The following is a 23,745-nucleotide window of genomic DNA, read 5'->3' on the forward strand; positions in this document are numbered from 1 at the left end:
CGGAAGGCTTTCCACTAGATTCTGGAAATGTCTGTGGGGATTCGGCTACAAGAGCATTAGTGAGATCAGACACTGATGTTGTAAGTGAGGAGGTCTGGGGTTCAGCCAATGTTCCAGTTCATCTCAAAGGTGTTCGGAGAGGTTGATTCAGAGTCAGGGGTCTGTGCAGGACACTCGGGTTCTTCCACTCAAAGCTTGTCAAAACCATGCATTCATTGAGCTCTGTCATGCTGAACACATTTGGGTCTCTTAGTTCCAAGGAAAATTATAATGCACAGAGATATTGTATACTATTGTGTGATTCCAAGCACATATGAGTGTGACGGGTGATGATCAGGTATCCAAATACTTTTGGCCATGCAGTACATAGAATACTGTACATAAGAGTGATATTGAAGAAAGAAGTGAATGAGTTACATATAATAGCTGAGATTTTATTTTACATTCAATATCATGTGGGAATACAACAAAAAAATGCTCGAATGATATCTATATGTCAGATATGACAGTGACCTTGAACAATCCTTGTATTTTAACAAATGAAGCCTACCTGAATTCCAAACTATGCACCGCTGTACACAGTATTTCCATAATGTTAGTCGGATTTCCGAAAACGTTCTTTGCGTGTTGATAAAGGTGCTGTGCAAATAAAATTGAACTGAATTTAAAAGTAGCAGATTAAATACATAGCTCTAATAAACCTTAGCTTTATTACACAGTTCATTTCTTCTCAAGGTAAACACAAATTCAGGTGAAAGGCAGGGATTAAAGATTTTAAATGGCATTTTTAATATGAACACAGAGATCATTAATCTTATTAAATCTCAAAATCAATACAAAAATATCTCTAATAATCTATCTTTCTATTGTATTTGGTAACTGGAGTGGGTTTAATGTAAAACCAGTTGCATATATAACCGTTCTAATTAATCATCAAGTAGAAAATATATCAGCTGCTCCATCGAAGACAACGTGACATCATTCCTGGCTTCCTGAAGTGTTTCCTGTGAAAAGGCAACTTTTGGGCTGCTGTAGAAATCTAAATCACAGTGGGATGCAGTATGTGAATATGAGAAAATAATGGAGTTAACAGAAGACGCTCAGTGATTTGAGTGTCGCCGCTCAAGCAGTCTAGCAGAGAGAGAGAGAGAGAGAGAGAGAGAGAGAGAGGGCAGGGGGGGGGGAGAGAGAGAGAGAGAGAGAGAGAGAGAGAGGGAGAGAGAGAGAGAGAGAGAGGGCAGAGAGGGGGGGAGAGAGAGGGGAGAGAGAGAGAGAGAGAGAGAGAGAGAGAGAGAGAGAGAGAGAGAGAGAGAGAGGAGAGAGAGAAGAGGGGGGAGAGGGCAGAGAGAAGAGAGAGAGGGCAGAGAGAGGGGGGAAGAGAGAAAGGGAAGAGAGAGAGAAGAAAGAGGCAGATAGAGGGGAGAGAGTGAGAGAGAGCAAGAGGATAGGGGGAGAGAGAGAGAGAGAGAGAGAGAGAGAGAGAGAGAGAGAGAGAGAGAGAGAGAGAGAGAGAGAGAGAGAGAGGGCAGAGAGAGGGGGAGAGAGAGAGGGGAGAGAGAGAGAGAAAGAAAGAAAGAAGAGAGTGTGAGAGGGCAGATAGAAAGGGGGGGGAGAGAGGGAGAGAAGAGAGAGAGGGGAGAGAGAGAGAAAAAAGAGAGATAGAGAGAGAGAGAGAGAGAGAGAGAGAGAGAGAGGGCAGAGAGGGGGGGAGAGAGAGGGGAGAGAGAGAGAGAGAGAGAGAGAGAGAGAGAGAGAGAGAGAGAGAGAGAGAAGAGGGGGGAGAGGGCAGAGAGAAGAGAGAGGGCAGAGAGAGGGGGGAAGAGAGAAAGGGAAGAGAGAGAGAGAAGAAAGAGGCAGATAGAGGGGAGAGAGTGAGAGAGAGCAAGAGGAGAGGGGGGGAGAGAGAGAGAGAGAGAGAGATAGAGGGCAGAGAGAGGGGGAGAGAGAGAGGGGAGAGAGAAAGAAAGAAAGAAGAGAGTGTGAGAGGGCAGATAGAAAGGGGGGGAGAGAGGGAGAGAAGAGAGAGAGGGGAGAGAGAGAGAAAAAAGAGAGATAGAGAGAGACAGAGAGAGAGAGAGAGAGAGAGAAATTAAGAGATAAAAACTACTCCATACAATAATAAGCTCATTGATCAGCTACTTCACTTGTTAAAACATTCTAAAATAAATGAAAAAAAAAAAAAAGATTTTGTGAAACAAGTCTACGAGTCCAATAATGACCTTTTATATCAAAACAAATAAACAAACAACAAATACAAAGAGGACCTAAAACCTTTTAACTGCTGTTCATCTTCCAGTGTCTTTAATGTTCTTCAAACAACAAAGTGCCAAGGAATGTCCTGCTCCACAGCCAATCAGGAGTCCTTTGGCATTCTGGAGATCGGGGATTGGCTGCGGTTGGATGACATCACAAACAGAACCATCTCCACACATCCCATGCTCGTTCCAACCCCAGGAAAAAACCTGATTCCCTAAAAAGACAGATCACATTAAATAACATCTAGCATAAATATTCTACGTAGCATTCAAGGAGTTACCTAGACTTAAAGGCTTTTTATAGGTTTCATAATAGAACCCCTTAAGTAAGCTCGAGCCATTAACCGCTTAAACATCCTTTAAAGGATCCTTTAATTCTCCAGGAGTGCAAACAGCAAGCAGTTAAACAGTTGAAGCTAATGCAGTTCGGAGTAGTTACTGTAGGTATGACACATTCGACTCCGTAAAATATTGTCCTACCTAACCTAAGGAAAGTAAGACAGTGTACTGTATGGTGTCATTATATATTAACACACTGTGCATTGTGGTGATATGCATCAGTGTTAAGTAGCTAATACTGCCTGCCCAAAAACTCCATGTTTTAGTATTAAAATAACATACAGGTTTTATTTATATCATCTTTGTTTCCTACTCAGAATAATCGCTAAATTATTTAATTTGTGAAATAAACACATATCGAATTGTTATTAATTAGCTGAAGTCGTATATTTTATCAGGCACTTCAGTCTACATGCCACGTATATTCATTCGTCTTTACAGTGAAACAAAAACTCTGCTCACATGGTAAGACAAGACAAACCATGGAGATTAGAGCAGGAAAACACTACTGCTACCTGCTGCACCGCCATACCATGATGGCTGGGGTTTTATTATTACTATACTTTTTTGGAAACACTGCTGTCTTTGAGCAGTACAAGTACTTGTTCACAGCACCACCAGTCAGCCATAGGACCTGTTTTTTTCTCCATGACTTCTTAATTAAATCAATCTTCAGTGTTGGTCTGAAATCCTGTTTAATTGAGGGTTAAGGGCCTTGCTCAGGGGCCCAGCAGTGGCAGCTTGGTGGACCTGGGATTTGAGCTCACGACCTTCCGATCTGTAGGGGCAGTGGTGGCTCAAGCGGTTAAGGCACTGGGTTGTTGATCAGAAGATCAGGATTCAAGCACCAGCACCTGACAAGCTGCCACTGTTGAGCAGGACCCTTAACTCTGCCTACTCCAGGGTCGCTCTCTGAACTTCCCCAACTTCCAAATGTGGGATATGCAAAGAAATGATTTCACTGTGCTGTAGTGAAAATAGTCCAACACCTTAGCCACTGAGCTACAACATTCCCCAACAAACAACGTCATAAACACTTTCTAGCTAGACCTAAAAAAAAATTTTCCAAAATAAACATCAATTTATTGCAATTTACTTAATAAAACATTTATAAATTTGGCTCCTCAGCTCATCAATACTAAAATCCTGAGCTCTCTGTAAGTCTGCCATTGACGTCAGTCAGTCATGCTCATTACCTTTCAGTGATTGGTGGGTTCAGCGCCTAAGAAAAAAAATCCTCGTATAGACAAGCTGTCCATCTGGTCCAGATCAAAATGCAGTTATGAAGAGCGAACAGTCCAATAAACAATGAGATATATTTCATGTGCAAAAAAAAAAACAACAAAAAAAAACAAAAAAAAAAACACCCCAGATACACTTCCAAATTGACCAGTGTAGCTAGGCATCAGTGGCACATTTATGGACATGTATTTCACTCAAACTGCAAAAATAAATAAATAAATAAAATTAAAAAAAAAAAAAAAACAGTATCATGTGGACTTTTTTAATTAGCTAAAACATGTAATGAATAATGAATTAACATACACTAGGCTCGCTGAAACATTTCATTGCTGCATTTTTATGAATTGTTAGTGGATCTTCATTGCTACTGTTCCATCACATAAAAAAATTCCCAAATCTAATTATAAAGCTTTTTCAGCCCTGATTACAATAGTCTGCAGCTGGTGCTACAACCTCATATTATTTGTGATCCTGATATGCAACAATACTTTCCCCAAACCATCTAGTTGATGCCAGAGAGGAGAAGAAAGTAATTCTACTGGGTTGTCTCAGTAAATGAGGTAAATAAACACAACAGACTTAGCAACACAGAAATTTTGCATTTTACACACATGGATATGGAACTACGGTGTATCAATAAAGTAAAGGCTTGTGAATAAGCTGTATCTGGAGTCTTATACTCTAGTAAATACCCCAAACTGCCACACATTAACACACTGATGCGTACTGGACTCTGAGTTCATCCAGCTGATGGGCGTGGTCAAGCTTGCGCCACCATGGAAACACGTGCAGTAGCAACACGTGCCATGGTAACACCGTTGCATAACTGCCTCATCGCCATGGCAACCTGAAGTGAGCTTTCTTTTCTCAAAGGGAGACTAGTTTTTCTCAGATTTCTCACTCTCAGTTTTCACTTTCATACTCCTCAGAAATTACACGTTCCAAAACATGAAACCGCACAACAACCCAGCAACTTATCATGAGATCATGTCTAACAACAAAGGGAGGGGAAAAAAACATTTGTTTGTGGCTGTCATAAGGAACATGAAGATGAAGATGAACGGCAGTGCCGGCAGTTCCGTCTGAAAGGATTAAAAGCTCATTGGAAGAGCAAATCGTTTACTGAATAGAAAGACTAGAGCGTTCAGCCTTTAGTCAGGGAAAGGAAGTGCTGTATTGCACTGCTGTTTCCATAGCAACAAACTTAAAGCCCTAGCAACATAAGGCATAATATACTAATATTCAATAATTGGGCATTGTTTCTCTCTATCAGTCACATGAGAGACCATTGTCACTTAACCAGCTTCTGAACTATTGTGTAATAAATTCACTGATTTGACAAATAAAGTCAAATCACCCAGACTCTTCCTTTAATTATAAAAAAAAGGAGCTATAGACAGATTTCAGTAACATCTCAAAAATATGAAACTTTGAAATGTGGTCTGTGGCATTTAAAAAAGCTATATATATATATATATATATATAAACCTCCCAAACCTCCCGAGAACTCAAAACCTCCCGAAACCTAGTCCAACACCTTCACCACTAACCTACCACACATATATAAATACAACGCAACATGCTAACATCTTATTGGACTATAAATGTGAGAGAAACACTGAAACTTAAACTGAAACTTAATTTGCATTAACTACAAGATATCTACAAATAATTACTGGTCTCCCAACAAGACCAGCTGACAGATGGGTTATATGGACACCACCTCCATGAAACAGTAGTACGAAAGAAACCCTTTCTGGTAGCAACAAGAAGCAGGTGATGTGATAAAAAGATATATCACAATATTAAAAGGAATTTCTGTGATTTTTACTGTCACACAAATGAGGACGAGGTTCCCTTCTGAGTCTGGTTCCTTTCAAGGTTTCTTCCTTTTCCATCTAAGGGAGTTTTTCCTCGCCACATTCACCTCAGTCACCCCAGGCTTGTTCATTGGGATAAATCCAACACTTAAATATAGGACTAAACTTTTGTATGATATTAATCTTCATATAATATGAAATTTTTTGTATTATGTTTCTTATGTTATGCAAAGCTGTTTTGAGACAATGTCCATTGTTAAAAACGCTATGCAAATAAATTTGAACTGAATAGTAATTTATTTTTCTTTTAATTCCATAAGATAATATTGGAAGTATTTGTATTTCTATACAGACACTTGTGAATCCAGGATCCTGTTGCACCACTGCTATATACATAGTATATGTTATCCCTAAGTAACGAGTAGCTAGCCAGGGTTTCTAGGTTTCAGGCGATGCCCCATATATATATATATATTCATTCATCTTCTGTCGGTTATCCGAACTACCTCGGGTCACGGGGAGCCTGTGCTCAGGCGTCATCGGGCATCAAGGCAGGATACACCCTGGACGGAGTGCCAACCCATCGCAGGGCACACACACACACTCTCATTCACTCACACAATCACACACTACGGACAATTTTCCAGAGATGCCAATCAACCTACCATGCACGTCTTTGGACCGGGGGAGGAAACCGGAGTACCCGGAGGGAACCCCCGAGGCACGGGGAGAACATGCAAACTCCACACACACAAGGAGGAGATGGGAATTGAACCCCCAACCCTGGAGGTGTGAGGCGAACATGCTAACCACTAAGCCACCGTGCCCCCCATATATATATATATATATATATATATATATATATATATATATAGATGTTAAATTAAAACTGCACTGGACAAAATTATTTAAAAGATCTGTACCAAAAACATTTTTACAATTTGAAATCTTCAATATGAAACTGTAAGAGACTATAAAAAGATAAACAAATCTCTGTAAGCATCAAACTGCCCAGCTCTAAGAGCAACCCACATCATCCAGCTCCTGAACTTGTGCGCTGTGTGTTGGGATCAAACATGTTCACCATCAGCATGATAATATGGAGTAATATATAGTGGAGCATTCCTGCTGCTTTGGATGTGCTAGAGCTGAGGTCAGAAAAAAGGAAAAAAAACAGGGCTATAATTTTTAATGTATGCAAACCTACAAAGGATAATAAGGAATTTATTAAAGTCCTTATTATGTCCTTATTATGGTATATATCTTCTAATATATACATACAGACTATATATAATATACTGAGCATTAATGACTACATTCACGCTTTCTTGAAGCCTCTTTAAAAAGCTCAAATTGAGTCTGGTACTGACTACTTAACTATATCTCTTTCTTTATCCTTTAGGTAATGTCAGGAAATCCAAATAATTGAACTATCAGAGTTTGAAATCGGTAGATAAGGCCTACAGTATGGCATTATGCTGCATAGAGGATGTACTGTTAAGCAGTTAAGACACTAGATTGTTGATTGGAAGACTGGAGTTAAAGCCCCAGCACTGCCACGCTGCCACTGTTGGGCCCTTGAGCAAGGCCCTTAACCCTCACTTCTCCAGTGGTGCTGTATCAAAGCTGACCCAGTGCTCTGACCCCAACCTTCAAAGTAGGGATATGTGAAGGAAGAATTAAGCTGTACAGTAATGAATATGTGACAAAATATAGGCTTCTATCCTATTCTAATTCCTACACAAACTTTTAGTCTCCGCAACCATGAGTCTCTCAGAGTTCAGCAAGTGATGTAATGTCAACATGGCTGCTCAAAGCATTTCAATCACAGATACAAGCATTCTGCAGTAGCCTTAAATCTATAACATTGACTTATACAGTTTAATCTTTCCAGGCGGGAAATATACATCACTCATCACAGTGAGCTGATTAGCTTGTTGCTAATAAACAATAAATTCGATCCATGTTTTTAACCCACTTTGGTGCTTGAATGCATGAAGGTCAAAAATGACAATTCTGAGCTTCAACTTCTCACTTCCTTCATGCCTCAATCATATCACTGCTAGCATTTAGTGCTAATGATCAAATTATGAAATACTACAATTAAATACACCACAGCATGACTACTCATAATTCAGGGATGAGAATGAAAGCTGTATTTTAATGTTAACATTATGACATAACAAGAATTGACAAACTAAACTTCAACAATGTATGAACACAGGACAACAAATAACGTACTCACCTACGATGGCAAGGTTGTGCTCTGAGCCACATGCAATCTGTATCCAGAAAAAAAGAAACTATTAGAAAAATTAAAATGTAGATTCAAGCCATAGTCATTGAGCACAATATTAGAAAAACGATTAGTTATCTAATTAGCCAATTATACAGAAGTTATGCAGATGCAGGTCAAGAGCTTCATGTAATGTTCACATCAACCATCAGAATGAAGAAAAATTGTGATCTCCGTGTCTTTGACCATGAAATGATGAGCTACTGATCTCCGGAGATTTTCACACACAGTAGACTCTAGACTTTCTTTAGACAGTCTCTAAAGAATACACAGAGTGAGCTACAGTTCTGAGTGAAGATACCTTGCTGAAAAAAGAGTTCAAAAGAAAATGGTCGAAGGACGGAAGAATAAAGTAGCTCAAATATAATCACTATTTACAAACCTGATGAGTAGAAACACATCTCAACATGCAGAAAACGTCACACCTTGGAACCGTGGATGAGCTACAACAGCAGAAAACCACATCAGGTTCCGTTCCTGTCCATCAAGAACAGGATTCTGGGGCTATCATGGACTCACACAAATCCTTTTTTTTTTGCCCAGTCTTCAACTGTCCAGTTTAGGTGAGTCCCTGCCCACAATAGCTCCAGAATCCTGCTCTTGACAGAGAGTAGCAGAACCTGATGTGGTCTTCAGCCGTCCAGTTTAGGTGAGTCTGTGGTTTGATGTGTTGTGAGTTCTGACAAGTTTTTCTGCTCACCACAGTTGTAAAGAACGCTGCATCTTTATTACAATCCCATTCATGTTGAAACTTCAGTCTCCATCTTGCTTAAAAAGGTTGATTTGCTTGTTCAGCTAATCATTTTACATTACAAGCAAAATGCATTTAAATCTTGCCCAAATCCAAAGACACCGAAAACCCGAATCCATAACACATTTTTGTACCATTGCGTTAATTGTAAAGGTGCCAAAACACAACTTTATATTTTCTGGTTCCTGATACCGAAACCTTGAGTATCAGCCGATACTGCTTTTTTTTTAAAACTACTAAAATTTTAAATTATATTTTTATTTATAACAAAAATAAGGGAAAACACAGCTGGAAATAAAAAAAAAAAAAACCTTTTTACCATTTTAATACTGATATTAATATTAATAATATTCCAATCTATTCTATTGGTTACAATATTGGATAAATTTTAATATTGGCGATTTTTCCCTTCATATTGATATTATTATTAGCTGCTTTCAGCCCGACCAATACTGCCGATCAATTATGGCTATTAGATTGGTTCAGTCTTAATAAAATTGTGATGTTTGAAAGAGCCTCTATACGCCTTATTCCGAATTTGGGGGACAGCCGGAGAAGCTCTGTCCTGAAACCTGGCACAGCACAGCAGAAACAATCGTGTGTCTGTGTATATACTGTAAACAATCCCTGGACACTAAATAGAATACCCTTAACCACTGGGTGGACTGATTCTGCCAACCTGGAGCTATTTCCTTCCTTTTCTCAGCACCTGTTGATCATTAAATTCTTTATTCTCATAACTACAATGGTTATTTACGACGGTTGGTTAGTTTCACTAGTTAATTATTAAATCGTTTATCAATTATTAATGTTTTTTCCACCATACGTGTTTCACCATATGTGCCTTCCTAGGTTTGTACATGTTGCCTGCAGTAATATTGAGTAATATTGAGAAGTATGATTTGAGAGGACAAAACTAAATGTCAAACGCAGCTGGATAAATCTTCAACGCCAACAAGCTGTTTAACAGGTCAGAGAAAAGCTAAGTATCTTTTAATTAATAAGTATCTTATAATTAATGGTATTCGTGTATTTTATTTTGTGTTAAAAATGTTTCATATGGATTTGTATAAATAATAATTCATAGAAGAACCTTCACTAATATATGAACCTTCCTCCTGTGATGTGACTTTTAGTAAAAAAAAAACGCAAGTTATTCCCTCAGAAACCCGTCAGAAGATGACTGACTCATGTTTCAGAGAAAGCTATATATTACCTCACATAAAAAAAGCCACAAATAAATAAATGAAATAATAAATAAAAAACAGATTCCACTATGCAAGTCCTTGGGCATATAAACAGAAGACATTATCTTGTGACTGTATGCTAAATTTTCTCTGACTTTATCAAGATAACTAAATGTAGATAAATAAAACAAGAAGGTGAAAAGTTTTCATTTCATTTCATTTCATTCAGCTATTGAAGAGGTGAAAAATATGAGGTTCTGTTGATTCTAAGCCATGGTCAGATGAACCAAGAAAGATTTAGCTGATTTCTACTGCCAGAAGATTTATTCGAGACGCAAAGAAAAATCCACAAACAACTTTGAGAGAAATACAGGCTGCTCTGGGAAAAAAGTGATGGTGTCGTTTCAAGGAGCACATGTACATGAATACAAATGACCTGCGTGGTCGAGTTGCCAGGAGAAAGTCGTTACTTTGCCCAAGTCACAAAAAGGCCCACCTTCAGTACACCAGACAGCACATAGACAAGCTTCACAGCTTTTGAAGCAGAGTGGAGTGATGTGGAGTGTCACAACCATAAACAATATGTTCTGAGAGGATTCAACAAAGGCCTACGGTGAAAAGTACACCATCCCCACTGTAAAGCATGGTGGTGGATCTCTGATGTTTTGGGGCTGTATGAGCTCCAGTGGCACATGGAAAAATTGATGGAAAATAAATGCAGCATGTTATCAGAAAATACTGGCAGACAATTTGCATTCTACTTCACGAAAGCTGCACATGGGATGATCTCAGATGTTCCAACATGATAATGATCTAAAGCACAAGGCAAAGTTGAACCTCCAATGGCTACAACAGAAAAAATTGAAGGTTCTGAAGTGACCATCACAGTCTCCTGACCTCAATAACATTGAGACACTTTGGGGGAGATCTCAAACCTACAGTTTGTGCAAGACAACCAAAAAATTTACAGGAACTGGAGGCATTTTGCCAAGAAGAATGGGCAGCTCAACCACCTGAGAGAATTAAGGACCTCATGCACAATTATTACAAAAGACTGCATGTCATCATTGATGCTAAAGAAGACCATACACGATATTAAGAACTCCCCCGGCTCCACCTTCTTCATCCTCCCTGACTGCAGAAGACTTTGCTTCTTTCTACCATGAGAAGATTGAGGAAATCTGCAGGACCTTCACTTCTGCCCCGACTGCACTTACATCTCACAGTATGGATTCCCCCACTCCTTCGTTGTCGCATTTCTCAACTGTAGCAGCAGAAGAGATTTTAAAACTCATCCAGTCTTGCAATCCTACCACCATTGGATCCACTCCCTTCCACTATGCTCCAGACCATCTCGCAAGACCTTCTGCCCTTCATTACCATCATCAATAAATCCATAGCATCTGGTCACGTACCAACTACTTTCAAGAGAGCAAGTGTTATTCCCATCCTAAAGAAACCTGCTCTGGATGCATCAGACATCAGTAACTACAAACCGGTATCACTTCTCGTTTCTTTCAAAAATTCTTGAACGCATTGTCTATAATCAACTGTCTGTCTATCTCTCACAGAACAACCTCCAAGATCCCAACCAGTCTGGCTTTAAAGCAGCTCATTCCACAGAGACAGCCCTTTTGGATGCCTCTAAGAATCTACATGCTGCTAGATCAGCCTGTCATCTGTCCTTATCCTCCTTGACCTTTCAGCAGTGTTTGATACGGTCAACCACGAGACTCTCTTATCCACCCTCAGGAGTCTTGGGATTTGCGGATCAGCTTGGGAATGGTTCGCTTCCTACCTGGAAGGATGCTCATATCAGGGAACATGGAGGGGAGTGACATCTACTCGACGCAGACTCTCCACTGGTGTCCCACTGGTGTCCCACTGGTGTCCCACTGGGCTCAGTACTTGGTCCTCTTCTTTTCTCCCTGTATACTCACTCTCTTGGTGAAGTTATTTCCTCACATGGGTTCTCTTACCACTGCTATGCTGATGATACACAACTTATCTTCTCTTTCCCACCCACAGATCCCACAGTTTCTGATCGGATCTCATGGAAATATCATCATGGATGACTGCTCATCAGTTAAAGCTCAATCCTAGCAAAACTGGACTGCTGTTCATCCCAGGTGATTCATCCCCAGGTCATGACCTTGCTCAGGTACTTGTTCATTGGTACTTGCTGAGGTACTTGCTCTTGTCATTTCAAGACTGGATTACCGCAACGCACTGCTGGCAGGTCTACCTATGAACGCAATTCATCCTCTGCAAATGATCCAAAATTTTTTCAACCTGCCTAAGTTCTCGCATACCACCCCGCTGCTGTAATCCCTCCACTGGCTTCCAGTAGCTGCACACATCAGATTCCAGACACTGATGCTAGCCTACAAAGCCAAAAATGGACCAGCTCCCTCTTACCTCAAAGCCCTCATCACTCCTCGCACTGCACCCCACACCTTCCGATCTACCAGCACTGCTCGACTGGTTCCACCATCTCTCAGGGCAAGTAAACTACAAGACTCTTCTCTGTTCTGGCACCAAGGTGGTGGAATGAACTTCCCCTAGGGGTCCGGACAGCTGAGTCACTGGCTATTTTTAAGCGGCGGTTGAAGACCTACTTATTCAGGAAACACTTCAACTAGCACTTCTTTCCCTATCTTTTGTCTATCTAATGTTTTAAACTCATGGTATCTTCAGTATGTAACCTAGTGAGCCAGCATTAATGTATCCAATTATACAGATTTAAGCACTTATGTATGTCGCTCTGGATAAGTTCATCTATCTATCATAATGGTTAATTAAATTAGTGAATCCAGATTTTTCTTCTCAAAGAATGAAAGTGTGAGAAAACGCCTATGCCTCAAATCTTGAACTGATCCGAAATGAATGCACCAAAGAAACAAAGGACGTGAGCAAACATCAACTAAAACGATGCGATGAAAGCTAAACATTCTGAAGATGAAGAACAGCTAACAAAAAACTAGCTGTTATAATACAAAAAGGTCCCATGAACCGTTTTTGAATGATAGAATTCTTTAAAGCTCAGCACTTTTACTAGTGAAAGCTGGCCAGGAATATCACCACTGTGGGATTCTAGGTCTTCGCTCCGCAGGTCAGCCCTAAAGATATCAGCCACCTGCTTATTTATAGATTTAGGAGATAGCTCATTTGGGTTAAGGCTTGAGGATTTAGGTCAAGGTGTAGTCTACTGTATGTGTAGTAGTGTGTAGAAGTTGTAAAGTAAAGTGAAGTGAAAAGGAGGAGACTGAATGGAAAGATTTCATTGACTGCAGCACAGGGAATGCTGCGGATATTTTCAGAGCTGGGATGCGATTACAAGACCGCAAGCTTTGACCAACTTCATATTTCAATTCCATAGTAAAAACTTTAGACTACTGAAACATTCGAATATATTCTTAGTAATGTGTCTGTGTAATACAAGTGACTACATTCAGAGGAACATACAGTATTATCTCCCTTACACGAGTTAGAAAATGTCTTTGTATTTGGTTCGTCTACATTTTTTTTGCTTCAATGACATTTGGACTAAAAAAAACCTCATGAACCCCTTTAGATCAAACAGAGTGTCATCCGAACACACTCTTCAGTAGATGAGACCAGACGGCTGACTTTAGCACAAAAGGTTTACATTTCTGACAGACACCCTTATCCAGAGTGACTTACATTTTTATTTCAATTTATACAACTGAGCAATTGAGGGTTAAAGACCTTGCTCAGGGGCCCAGCAAGGGGTAGCTTGGTGGACCTGGGATTCGAACCCATGACCTTCCGAGCAGTAGTCCAACACCTTAACCGCTGAGGTACCACATCCCACAGTGAACATTCTCAATGAACCAACTGAGATGGTGTTTTTCACCATCTGTTTTTAATGCCACGCCAGCAGCAATGATTACATTCATGGTAGGATCCAGGTGTGTAAAGGGAGATATTTTAGCAGTTCTTAAAGTATTAAAATAATAGAGTATTTCAGCAGGGAGGCACGGTGGCTTAGTGGTTAGCACGTTCGCCTCACACCTCCAGGGTCGGGGTTCGATTCCGCCTCCACCTTGTGTGTGTGGAGTTTGCATGTTCTCCCCGTGCCTCGGGGGTTTCCTCCGGGTACTCCGGTTTCCTCCCCCGGTCCAAAGACATGCATGGTAGGTTGATTGGCATCTCTGGAAAATTGTCGTGATTGTGTGAGTGAATGAGAGTGTGTGTGTGCCCTGCGATGGGTTGGCACTCCGTACAGGGTGTATCCTGCCTTGATGCCCGATGACGCCTGAGATAGGCACAGGCTCCCCGTGACCCGAGGTAGTTCGGATAAGCGGTAGAAGATGAATGAATGAATGAGTATTTCAGCTTGTGTCAGCAACAGCGGCTATATACTGTAAGGTCCTTCACTTATTGGGGACGTCATGGCTTAATGGTTAGGGAGTCTGACTCCTAACCCTAAGGTTGGGGGTTCAAGTCTTGGACCGGCCACGACTGAGGTGCCCTTGAGCAAACGCACCAAACCCCCCCAACTGCTCCCCGGGCGCCGCAGCATAAAAATGGCTGCCCACTGCTCCGGGTGTGTGTGTTCACTGCTGTGTGTGTGCACTTTGGATGGGTTAAACGCAGAGAACAAATTCTGAGTATGGGTCACCATACTTAGCCGTATGTCACATCTAAAAATATTTAAGAATAAAAACTCTGAGATTTTCTTTGGTGAGACAATTTGGAAGACTACTAAATAAATATTTTCTGAGAAAAAGTGTTGTCTAGTGGTGTTAAGAGCACAACAGTCCATTAATACATGTTTTATAGTCAGTTTTCAGCGTTTAATAGGAAAGTATGTGTAAGTCTTGAGTGTTCGATAAGGTGTCGTGTGTGTATACGGTCCGATCGTGTCTGGATTTAAAAGGATCATCATTAGGTCGACTGACTGCATTTACTGCACGTTGATCACCTAGGCAATGTTAGGAAGTAAACAAAAACATTTCTATATCGTTTTGATGAAATATGTTTATATCATTTATTTATTTCTTCCATCTAAAAAAAAAATTCTACTACAATAATTCTGCACATTGTACTAGTCAATTAATAACAATCTTCAAACGTGAAATTCTATTTATAAAAGCATCTTCTGAATGGATGTACATGAAGGCAAATGTTTAGATGCAGATCTAAGCCACCACCCAGACGCAGTGACTTGTCTTTCCCTTGGATGCCCTTGTTGAGAGTTATGGATGAGATTTTACATAAAGCCCTAGGCAAGGACTTTCAGACAAAATGCATTAAGGATGGAAACTTCACATTTCAGCACTGTGCTCGCTCACTGACTGCACATGCGTCCTTAGGGCCGGTTGTGCACTCCCCTGTTCCTCTGCCTCTCACTTTCATTAAGAATAGCTCACTTTGCTGCATGTTACAGCACATTCTGTCCTTCTCTGTCCCCTTTCCTCATGGCACAGAGTGCTCAAGAAGATATCACTAAACAACACAGACAATGCACAATCAGCAGCTTTGAGACTTAAATATATAAGTGATAATACTAGACACTTGCAGCCAGTTCAGGACAGCTGCCCAAATCTGTGAGCGAGAAGGGAATGTGAACTACAGAGACAGGGTCTGGACAGATCTGTCTCTGAAATCTCAGCAGAAAATAAATGCAGCATGGCACATGTCATGTCAGTCTGTAACTCAAACTGTCTTGCTTCTTTTTACTTTTCTCACTCTCTAGCTCCCTCCCTAACACACACACACACACACCCACACACACCCACACACACCATGTACCTTCAAAATCTACTTTTCCACTGAAGATTCATTCACATTCAAGGTCTTAAACTAATATAGTTTAAATAAGTTATGGTGTACACACACACACACACATACATACACACAGACACACACACACACTCACACACGCTCACGTCTCCAATATTCAGCAGATGTCCGAGTAAAAGAAAACAAAAGTGTGAGTATTGTGTGTGTTAGATGTAAGCCACATTTTCTGTTTACATTTATTCAAAAGATCTGAGACTCAAACTTTTCAACCGAATATTTTTTCAGTTTATACACACACTCTCACACACACACACACATACACACACACACACACACACACTGCATCTCCAAGGTTAGCGGTGACCTTCATTGACTGTGAAGGCTCTGTCTCTGGGCAGGATGCGAGAAACAATGAAAATATTCACAGTGACGTCTCCACCTGCTGGCTCTGTTCGCACACTACACCCAATCTTATAACAAAATACAAAACCTTTTACATTTAACCAGAGGAGTAACAACAGCACATTAAGTACGTTGTAAATTTTCTGTTAAATAAGTGTTTACATAGCATCAAAGTTCCCTTTAAAACCAGTCAGAAACTCATACCTGAGAGGCTCCATGAAGCGTCTTGACCTCAGAAGGAAGACTCGATTCTGTACGGTCGCTGCCTGTCGCTTGTCTCCCAAGCTGTCCATAACCGGCTCTTCCCCATGTAAGAACTCTCCCACTCTCTAAAAAAGTTACAAACAGTCCTGGGATAAAATGAAATGTTCACAAGACGATGACTGCACAAGCTTCCAGTGATGAAAAGTACCTAAAGTTAAAAAAGTTCTAATTTTATGTAAATATGAAACAACTCGTTATGGCGACTACCAATGGCCATGAATACAGCACAGAAAAGAGCACACACACTGCATCTCTTTCATCTCGTATGACATGACACTGATAAATTTGACATGTACGAACCTAACCTCTACCTATAAGAGCCTTATATGACACTGAAGGAGTTCGAGAGCTCACTGGCTGAAAAATGAGAACTAGTGCAGACCATAAAAATATGGTCATTTTTGACACCTGGAGTTGATGATAAATGGCATGTGAAAAAAAAAAATAAATAAATAAATAAAAAAGACACTTGGTCCAAAAGTACATTTTTATGTTTATGCAAACTAAATACAGCCCAGAAACCATGTAACACATTTATCCTACAATGGTGGTAGCATCATGCACGAGGTCAGCAAGCACAAGCAAATTCTTTAACCAGACACCTGGGTCTATAAAGATTATTTGTATAACCCAAAAGCTCAATAAGCTAAATCACAGGAACAGCAAAAAGCAACAAAGGAATGCTTTAAAAAAAAGTTGTGTGTTCTGTAACGGTCTGATTTCTGTGGTAAAAATCTACAGTAGCTCCATCATCCATGTTATCCAAGAAGGCTCATAGGTTCAAAGCTAACAGATGCTTCTATCCGTGAGACGACACAAAGCCGTAGCTGCTGCAGAAGGACAACGACCAAAGTATTGACTCTGGGAAGTAGTAACTTATCAAGAGATTTTTAGGAACAACGAGAGGAAAAATATTCCAGTGTGATAAACTTCCACTTGATGTTGCACGGTGGCAAAAAGAGAAATCTTTTATAAAACGTGTAGCATATTTTACACCTAGAATAGCAGTGATTTGTTCTGATAATCCTGATCATTCCCTTGTCTCACTAATACCACTATACTGGGATTTCATTAATGAGTCTTTTATTTCTATAACCAGAGACTAGACTAGACTAGAAATCAATGATTTCAAAATCCCAATAATACACTGTGTGTGTGTGTGTGTTATTACTGAAATTGCAGACGTACCTGTCTGGGCGATTAGGTGAGTCCAGCCACTGTGTATCGACAAAACTCTTTCTCCATTTAACAGTGAAGGGTCTAAAGCTGTAGGCAGAGGTAGGAAGGTGTCTTTTCTACACAGTTGGCCGTGTTTATTACTTCCCCACAGGAATAACTCGCCGGATACTAGACAAACAAGCAAAAATATTTAAAAATATGAACATTTGTGAGTCAAACCTCTAACAAGACCAAAATGTTAGCAGGAATTTTGCTGCTATTGCTTGTTCAATGATTGCTGTGAACATACAGCCTGCTGCAATGATAGCCAATAGCAGAAAAGAACAAAAGAAAGAAAGAAAAATGATCACAACTGGATACAATATAAAGAAGAATTAAATATATCCAATATATCAGATATGAAGTTGTGCTCAAAGGTTTGCAAACCTTGGAAGAATTTGCAAGATGTGTAAAAATGTTTTAAAGAAAACATGAGTGAGAAGGCAAAACGAATTAATTTTTATTTCTTATAGGACTCAAGTTATTACGTAAGGCATTACAGAATGGAACAATCAGCAAACAAACTAGAACAAAAAAGAAAAGAAAGAATACATTTAGTTCTTAATATCGTGTATGGTCTTCTTTAGCATCAATGATGGCATGTAGTCTTTTGTAATAATTATGCACGAGGTCCTTAATTCTCTCAGGTGGTAGAGCTGCCCATTCTTCTTGGCAAAATGCCCCCAAAATGTACATTTTTTGGTTGTTTAGCACAAACTGCAGATTTGAGATCTCCCCCAAAGTGTCTCAATGATAGTGAGGTCAGGAGACTGTGATGGCCTCCAGAACCTTCACCTTTTTTTCTGTTGTAGCCATTGGAGGGTCCTTGTGCTTTGGATCATTGTCATGTTCCGAGATCTTCCCATGTGCAGCTTTCGTGCTGTAGAATGCAAATTGTCTGCCAATATTTTCTGATAACATGCTGCATTTACAGTATCTTGCCATCAATTTTTACTGACTTCCATGTGTCACTGGAGCTCATACAGCAGCAAAACATCAGAGATCCACCACCATGCTATACTTTTCATCGTAGGCCTTGCTGACTCTAAGGTTGTAGCTATGAAGATCAGTTTTGGTCTCATCACTCCACATCACTCTGCTCCAGAACCTGTGTGGCTTGTCTACAGTATGTGCTGTCTGGTGTATTGAATGTGGGCATTTTTGTGACTTGGGCACAGAAACTACTTCCTCCTGGCAACTCGACCATGCAGGTCATGTGTTCAAGTACCTCCTTATTATGCTCCTTGAAACACCACCACCACTTTTTTCCAGAGCAGCCTGTATTTCTCTCAAAGTTGTTTGTGGATTTTAGTTATCATTGGGTTTTAAAAAGGAGATAAACAACTATGTGATAATTATTGACTTCACGTGACCGCGTTTTGCATTATTGGGTGTATTTTCTAAATAAATGGCAACGTTGAACAATTTCTTTCAGGGTATGCAAACATTTGAGCACACCTGTATATATCAAAGAATACATCAAAATATCATCAGAAAACGAAAATATAATCAGAAACAGAGGGAGTTAAACATGTAGACCCAGTGCTAGCTTTCCAGTGCTAAATTATCTTACTAGAGAAGGTCACATGACCTGGGAATGGTCACGATTACAGAAAAACATTCTGAAGAAAGGATCTGATTATATCTACTGTATATAACCTGGTTTATAAGGAATATGAACATAGACAAATTAGGCAGATCGTTAATGACCTCACCTGTCAGACAGGCACAGTGCACAGAGCCTGCAGATACACTCGTGACAGATACATGGTCCAGCCCTACAGATGAAGAGGCAAGGTTTATGTGTAAGAGTTACTGTTCAAGTCAAGTCAAGTCAAGTCAAGTCAAGTCAAGAAGCTTTTATTGACATTTCAACCATACTGTAAATATCTGACATAGTACATAGTGAAATGAGACAACGTTTCTCCAGGACCCTGGTGTTACATAAAACAACACCATGGTCCTGATAAAGTAAGTTGTCCTAGCCACATAAAGTGTATCGTGTGTAACTTGGTGCAAACAGTGTGAGACAAAAGACAGTGCAGACAAACAATACAAAACACTACAGGGCAAAACACACAAACAGAACAACCCAGTGTGCATTCTGTATATTATACAGTACATTGTAGAGGAATACTGTATAGAAATATTGGGTTGTAAACAAAGACGGTTCTTGTAAACATATATAGACTTGTGTAATAACAGCAGTTGGATGAGGTATTGAAATGAGGTGTGTAATAGTGTTAATTTCGTCACCTATTTTTAATTTAGTCTTAGTCTTGTGCCAAATGTCCTTGTTAGTTTTAGTCATATTTAGTCATTCACATATCTTTTTTGTTAGTCTTAGTTTTAGTCGACTAAGTTTAAATTTTAGTCTAGTTTTAGTCAAAAGAAAACTCAAGGTATCTTAGTCAAGTTTTAGTTGACTAAAAATCTTTAATTTTAGTCTAGTTTTAGTCAAAAAATTGTAGCTTGACCACATCTGGAATCTATTGTAAGAATAAATACAACGAGGCCTCATTAAATGCAATAATATCAGGAACACAAGTGTTATAGTGGAAATAAATAACTTAATGAAAAGCCTAAGATCAAAACTGTAGGGGTGTGTGTGTGTGTGTGTGTGTGTGTATATATATATATATGTATATATATAAAAATTACCGACTTAATGCAAGTTATACATGGTATTGCACACACCATTATTGATGATATTTGGAGCAATATTTCATGTAATTCCCTTACATATACATTTGTTTTTAAGCCTAATTATTAATTTTGATTATGATGTGATTGTGACAGGGGCGGGGGAAGAGGTTTCAGGTTGGGGGTGCTGAGTTTTTTCTGTCACCACTTTTGAATAAGAAACAAAATCAAGGCTATAAAACTTGTCAAAACTCCGCGAATCACAAAAGTATCAGTGAGAAGTTGAGAACACTCGTTTAAACAGAGCGTTGCCATGGACACACAGGATTCTAACCGTAGAGACGGAGCGCACTATTTTCTTTAGAGGAAACAATACAATCGTTTTTAAATCAATAAACTCCTTTTCAAATCATCATTTTGAGTCAAATTATCGATTTATTTGGTAGATAACAATATAATAAGCGGGATCCGCTTCACGGACCTGTAACTTGAGCAACAGCGCGAAGCCGCGAACTCGTACTGAATATTTTAAAGGCGTAACAGCTGATGAAAAAGCAGAGACAATTGTAGACGAAAATGAAGAGAGGTTTTATCTTAGTTTTTATTTTATACAAAACATTTTTGTCTCGTCTTTTTTCGTCAACAATAACGCATGTTAATTTAGTCTTAGTCAGCGTTTTTGGACAGTGGTGCAGTCTTGTCATCGTCTCGTCTTAGTCATGAAAAAAAAGGTTGTTGACAAACATATTTCGTCTCGTCTCATCTGACAAAATTAACACTAGTGTGTAATGCAGCAGTTGAGGGAATGTGTGTGTATGTATGTGTGCATATGTGTGTTTGAGTGTGTGTGTGTGTTTGAGTGTATGTGTGTGTTTGAGTGTGTGTGCATGTTTGAGTGTATGTGCATGTCTGAGTGTATGTGTGTGTTTGAGAGTATGCGTGTGTTTGAGTGTATGCGCGTGTTTGAGTGTATGCGCGTGTTTGAGAGTATGTGTGTGTTTGAGTGTATGTGTGTGTTTGAGTGTATGTGTGTGTTTGAGTGTATGTGTGTGTTTGAGTGTATGTGTGTGTTTGAGTGTGTGTGCGTGTTTGAGTGTATGTGCATGTCTGAGTGTATGCGCGTGTTTGAGTGTATGCGCGTGTTTGAGAGTATGCGTGTGTTTGAGAGTATGCGTGTGTTTGAGTGTATGCGTGTGTTTGAGTGTATGCGTGTGTTTGAGTGTATGTGTGTGTTTGAGTGTGTGTGTGTGTTTGAGTGTATGTGTGTGTTTGATTGTGTGTGCGTGTTTGAGTGTATGTGCATGTCTGAGTGTATGCGCGTGTTTGAGTGTATGCGCGTGTTTGAGAGTATGCGTGTGTTTGAGTGTATGCGTGTGTTTGAGTGTGTGTGTTTGAGTGTATGTGTGTGTTTGAGTGTATGTGTGTGTTTGAGTGTATGTGTGTGTTTGAGTGTATGTGTGTGTTTGAGTGTGTGTGCGTGTTTGAGTGTATGTGCATGTCTGAGTGTATGCGCGTGTTTGAGTGTATGCGTGTGTTTGAGAGTATGCGTGTGTTTGAGTGTATGCGCGTGTTTGAGAGTATGTGTGTGTTTGAGTGTATGTGTGTGTTTGAGTGTATGTGTGTGTTTGAGTGTATGTGTGTGTTTGAGTGTATGTGTGTGTTTGAGTGTGTGTGCGTGTTTGAGTGTATGTGCATGTCTGAGTGTATGCGCGTGTTTGAGTGTATGCGCGTGTTTGAGAGTATGCGTGTGTTTGAGAGTATGCGTGTGTTTGAGTGTATGCGTGTGTTTGAGTGTATGCGTGTGTTTGAGTGTATGTGTGTGTTTGAGTGTGTGTGTGTGTTTGAGTGTATGTGTGTGTTTGATTGTGTGTGCGTGTTTGAGTGTATGTGCATGTCTGAGTGTATGCGCGTGTTTGAGTGTATGCGCGTGTTTGAGAGTATGCGTGTGTTTGAGTGTATGCGTGTGTTTGAGTGTGTGTGTTTGAGTGTATGTGTGTGTTTGAGTGTATGTGTGTGTTTGAGTGTATGTGTGTGTTTGAGTGTGTGTGCGTGTTTGAGTGTATGTGCATGTCTGAGTGTATGCGCGTGTTTGAGTGTATGCGTGTGTTTGAGAGTATGCGTGTGTTTGAGAGTATGCGTGTGTTTGAGTGTATGCGTGTGTTTGAGTGTATGCGTGTGTTTGAGTGTATGCGTGTGTTTGAGTGTATGTGTGTGTTTGAGTGTATGTGTGTGTTTGAGTGTATGTGTGTGTTTGAGTGTATGTGTGTTTGAGTGTATGTGTACATGTATGTGCGTGTTTAAGCATATGAATGTATGTGTGTGTATGTGTGTGTTTGAGTGTATGTGTGTGTTTGAGTGTATGTGTACATGTATGTGCGTGTTTAAGCATATGAATGTATGTGTGTGTATGTGTGTGTGTGTTTTTAGTAACAGTGTAGTTTTGGGTGTTGGGGAGTCGGATAGTTTGAGGAAAGAAACTGCTGCACAGTCTGGTTGTGAGGGCCCGAATGCTGCAGTACCTTTTTCCAGATGGCAGAATCACCCAGTGTGTTAGGGGTGTGTGGGTCATCCAGAATATTTAGTTTCCTGTAAAATCATAATAACTCTAAAGTACTGTGATAAAGGTGGTAAAATGTACCTGTGACCAAGCAGGGCTCCTTGGAGCTGAGGTGGTTTGGGACAGGCTGAGGATTCAGTGCTCGTTTGGCTTGACTTAACAGACCTGTACCCCACTGATACACACCACCTGAACCTTCACATAAACACATACAAACACAGTGGATTGTGAATGGAGTGAAGGAGCGAAGGAGTAAAGGAAGGAGGAGAAAAAACCTCCTTGTCATATGTGTACCTGTCACTGCGAGCCCATGTCTAAGTCCTGCTGCTACACTGACGACTGGTTCCTTTAAAGACTAACAAGAAAAAGAAGACAGATCACAAGTTTGGAATTCTGGACAAACAAACACCACATATACTTTAAGCAAACATTTTTTTATGGCATGAAAAGCCTATGTATAGAAAAACACACATTCTGACCGTGATTAGCAGATACTGTGCAGTGTATTGTGTCTGCGGCGAGACGCCCAGCTGACCGAAAGCATTGGAGCCACATGTCAAGACTTGTCCATCATCTACCAGATCAAGCAGCACAACTGTCATGTCGGTAATCGTTTGTGATATTTTGTGATTACAGATACATCTACAACGATCTGATCTACAGAGACGCGAGTTCTTTCTTGTGTTATTAATAGTCTAATCGTAATCACCATTAAATGATGAGGTTCAGTTCTGAGCCTGGTTCCTCTCAAGGTTTCTTCCTCATATCATCTCAGGGAATTATTCCTTGCTACTGTTACCTCAGGCTTGATCATGGGGGGTAAATATTCATTGCATTTGAAACTTTCCTGTATAGCTGCATTAATACCATGCCCAGTGCTAAAAATGCTATATATTTAATTATTTATATTTACAAAAATTATTTGTAAAGTGTTAGCTTTGGCAACTCGATGTTGTCGATGTATTTCATCTTTTTTAGCTCATTATTGTTCAAAGCCATCCC

At 39.9% G+C, this 23,745-nt stretch overlaps 1 protein-coding gene across 1 annotated transcript in view; it reads right to left on the bottom strand.

The window, feature by feature from the left end:
- Nucleotides 1–420: 420 nt before the first annotated feature.
- Nucleotides 421–23,745, bottom strand: part of sergef (secretion regulating guanine nucleotide exchange factor) — a 28,258-nt gene continuing 4,933 nt past the window's right edge. The window contains exons 4-12 of the mRNA XM_060886705.1: nucleotides 23,223–23,317; nucleotides 23,038–23,098; nucleotides 22,825–22,938; nucleotides 19,259–19,321; nucleotides 17,514–17,672; nucleotides 16,266–16,390; nucleotides 7,902–7,938; nucleotides 2,272–2,470; nucleotides 421–1,131 (exon numbers count right to left, since the gene is read on the bottom strand). Of these exons, the coding sequence (XP_060742688.1) occupies nucleotides 2,286–2,470; nucleotides 7,902–7,938; nucleotides 16,266–16,390; nucleotides 17,514–17,672; nucleotides 19,259–19,321; nucleotides 22,825–22,938; nucleotides 23,038–23,098; nucleotides 23,223–23,317 (839 nt within the window). The 3' untranslated portion in view covers nucleotides 421–1,131; nucleotides 2,272–2,285. The remainder of the gene's footprint in view (nucleotides 1,132–2,271; nucleotides 2,471–7,901; nucleotides 7,939–16,265; nucleotides 16,391–17,513; nucleotides 17,673–19,258; nucleotides 19,322–22,824; nucleotides 22,939–23,037; nucleotides 23,099–23,222; nucleotides 23,318–23,745) is intronic.

This window comes from Tachysurus vachellii, chromosome 14 (assembly GCF_030014155.1).
Source record: "Tachysurus vachellii isolate PV-2020 chromosome 14, HZAU_Pvac_v1, whole genome shotgun sequence".
Taxonomy (NCBI): domain Eukaryota; kingdom Metazoa; phylum Chordata; class Actinopteri; order Siluriformes; family Bagridae; genus Tachysurus; species Tachysurus vachellii.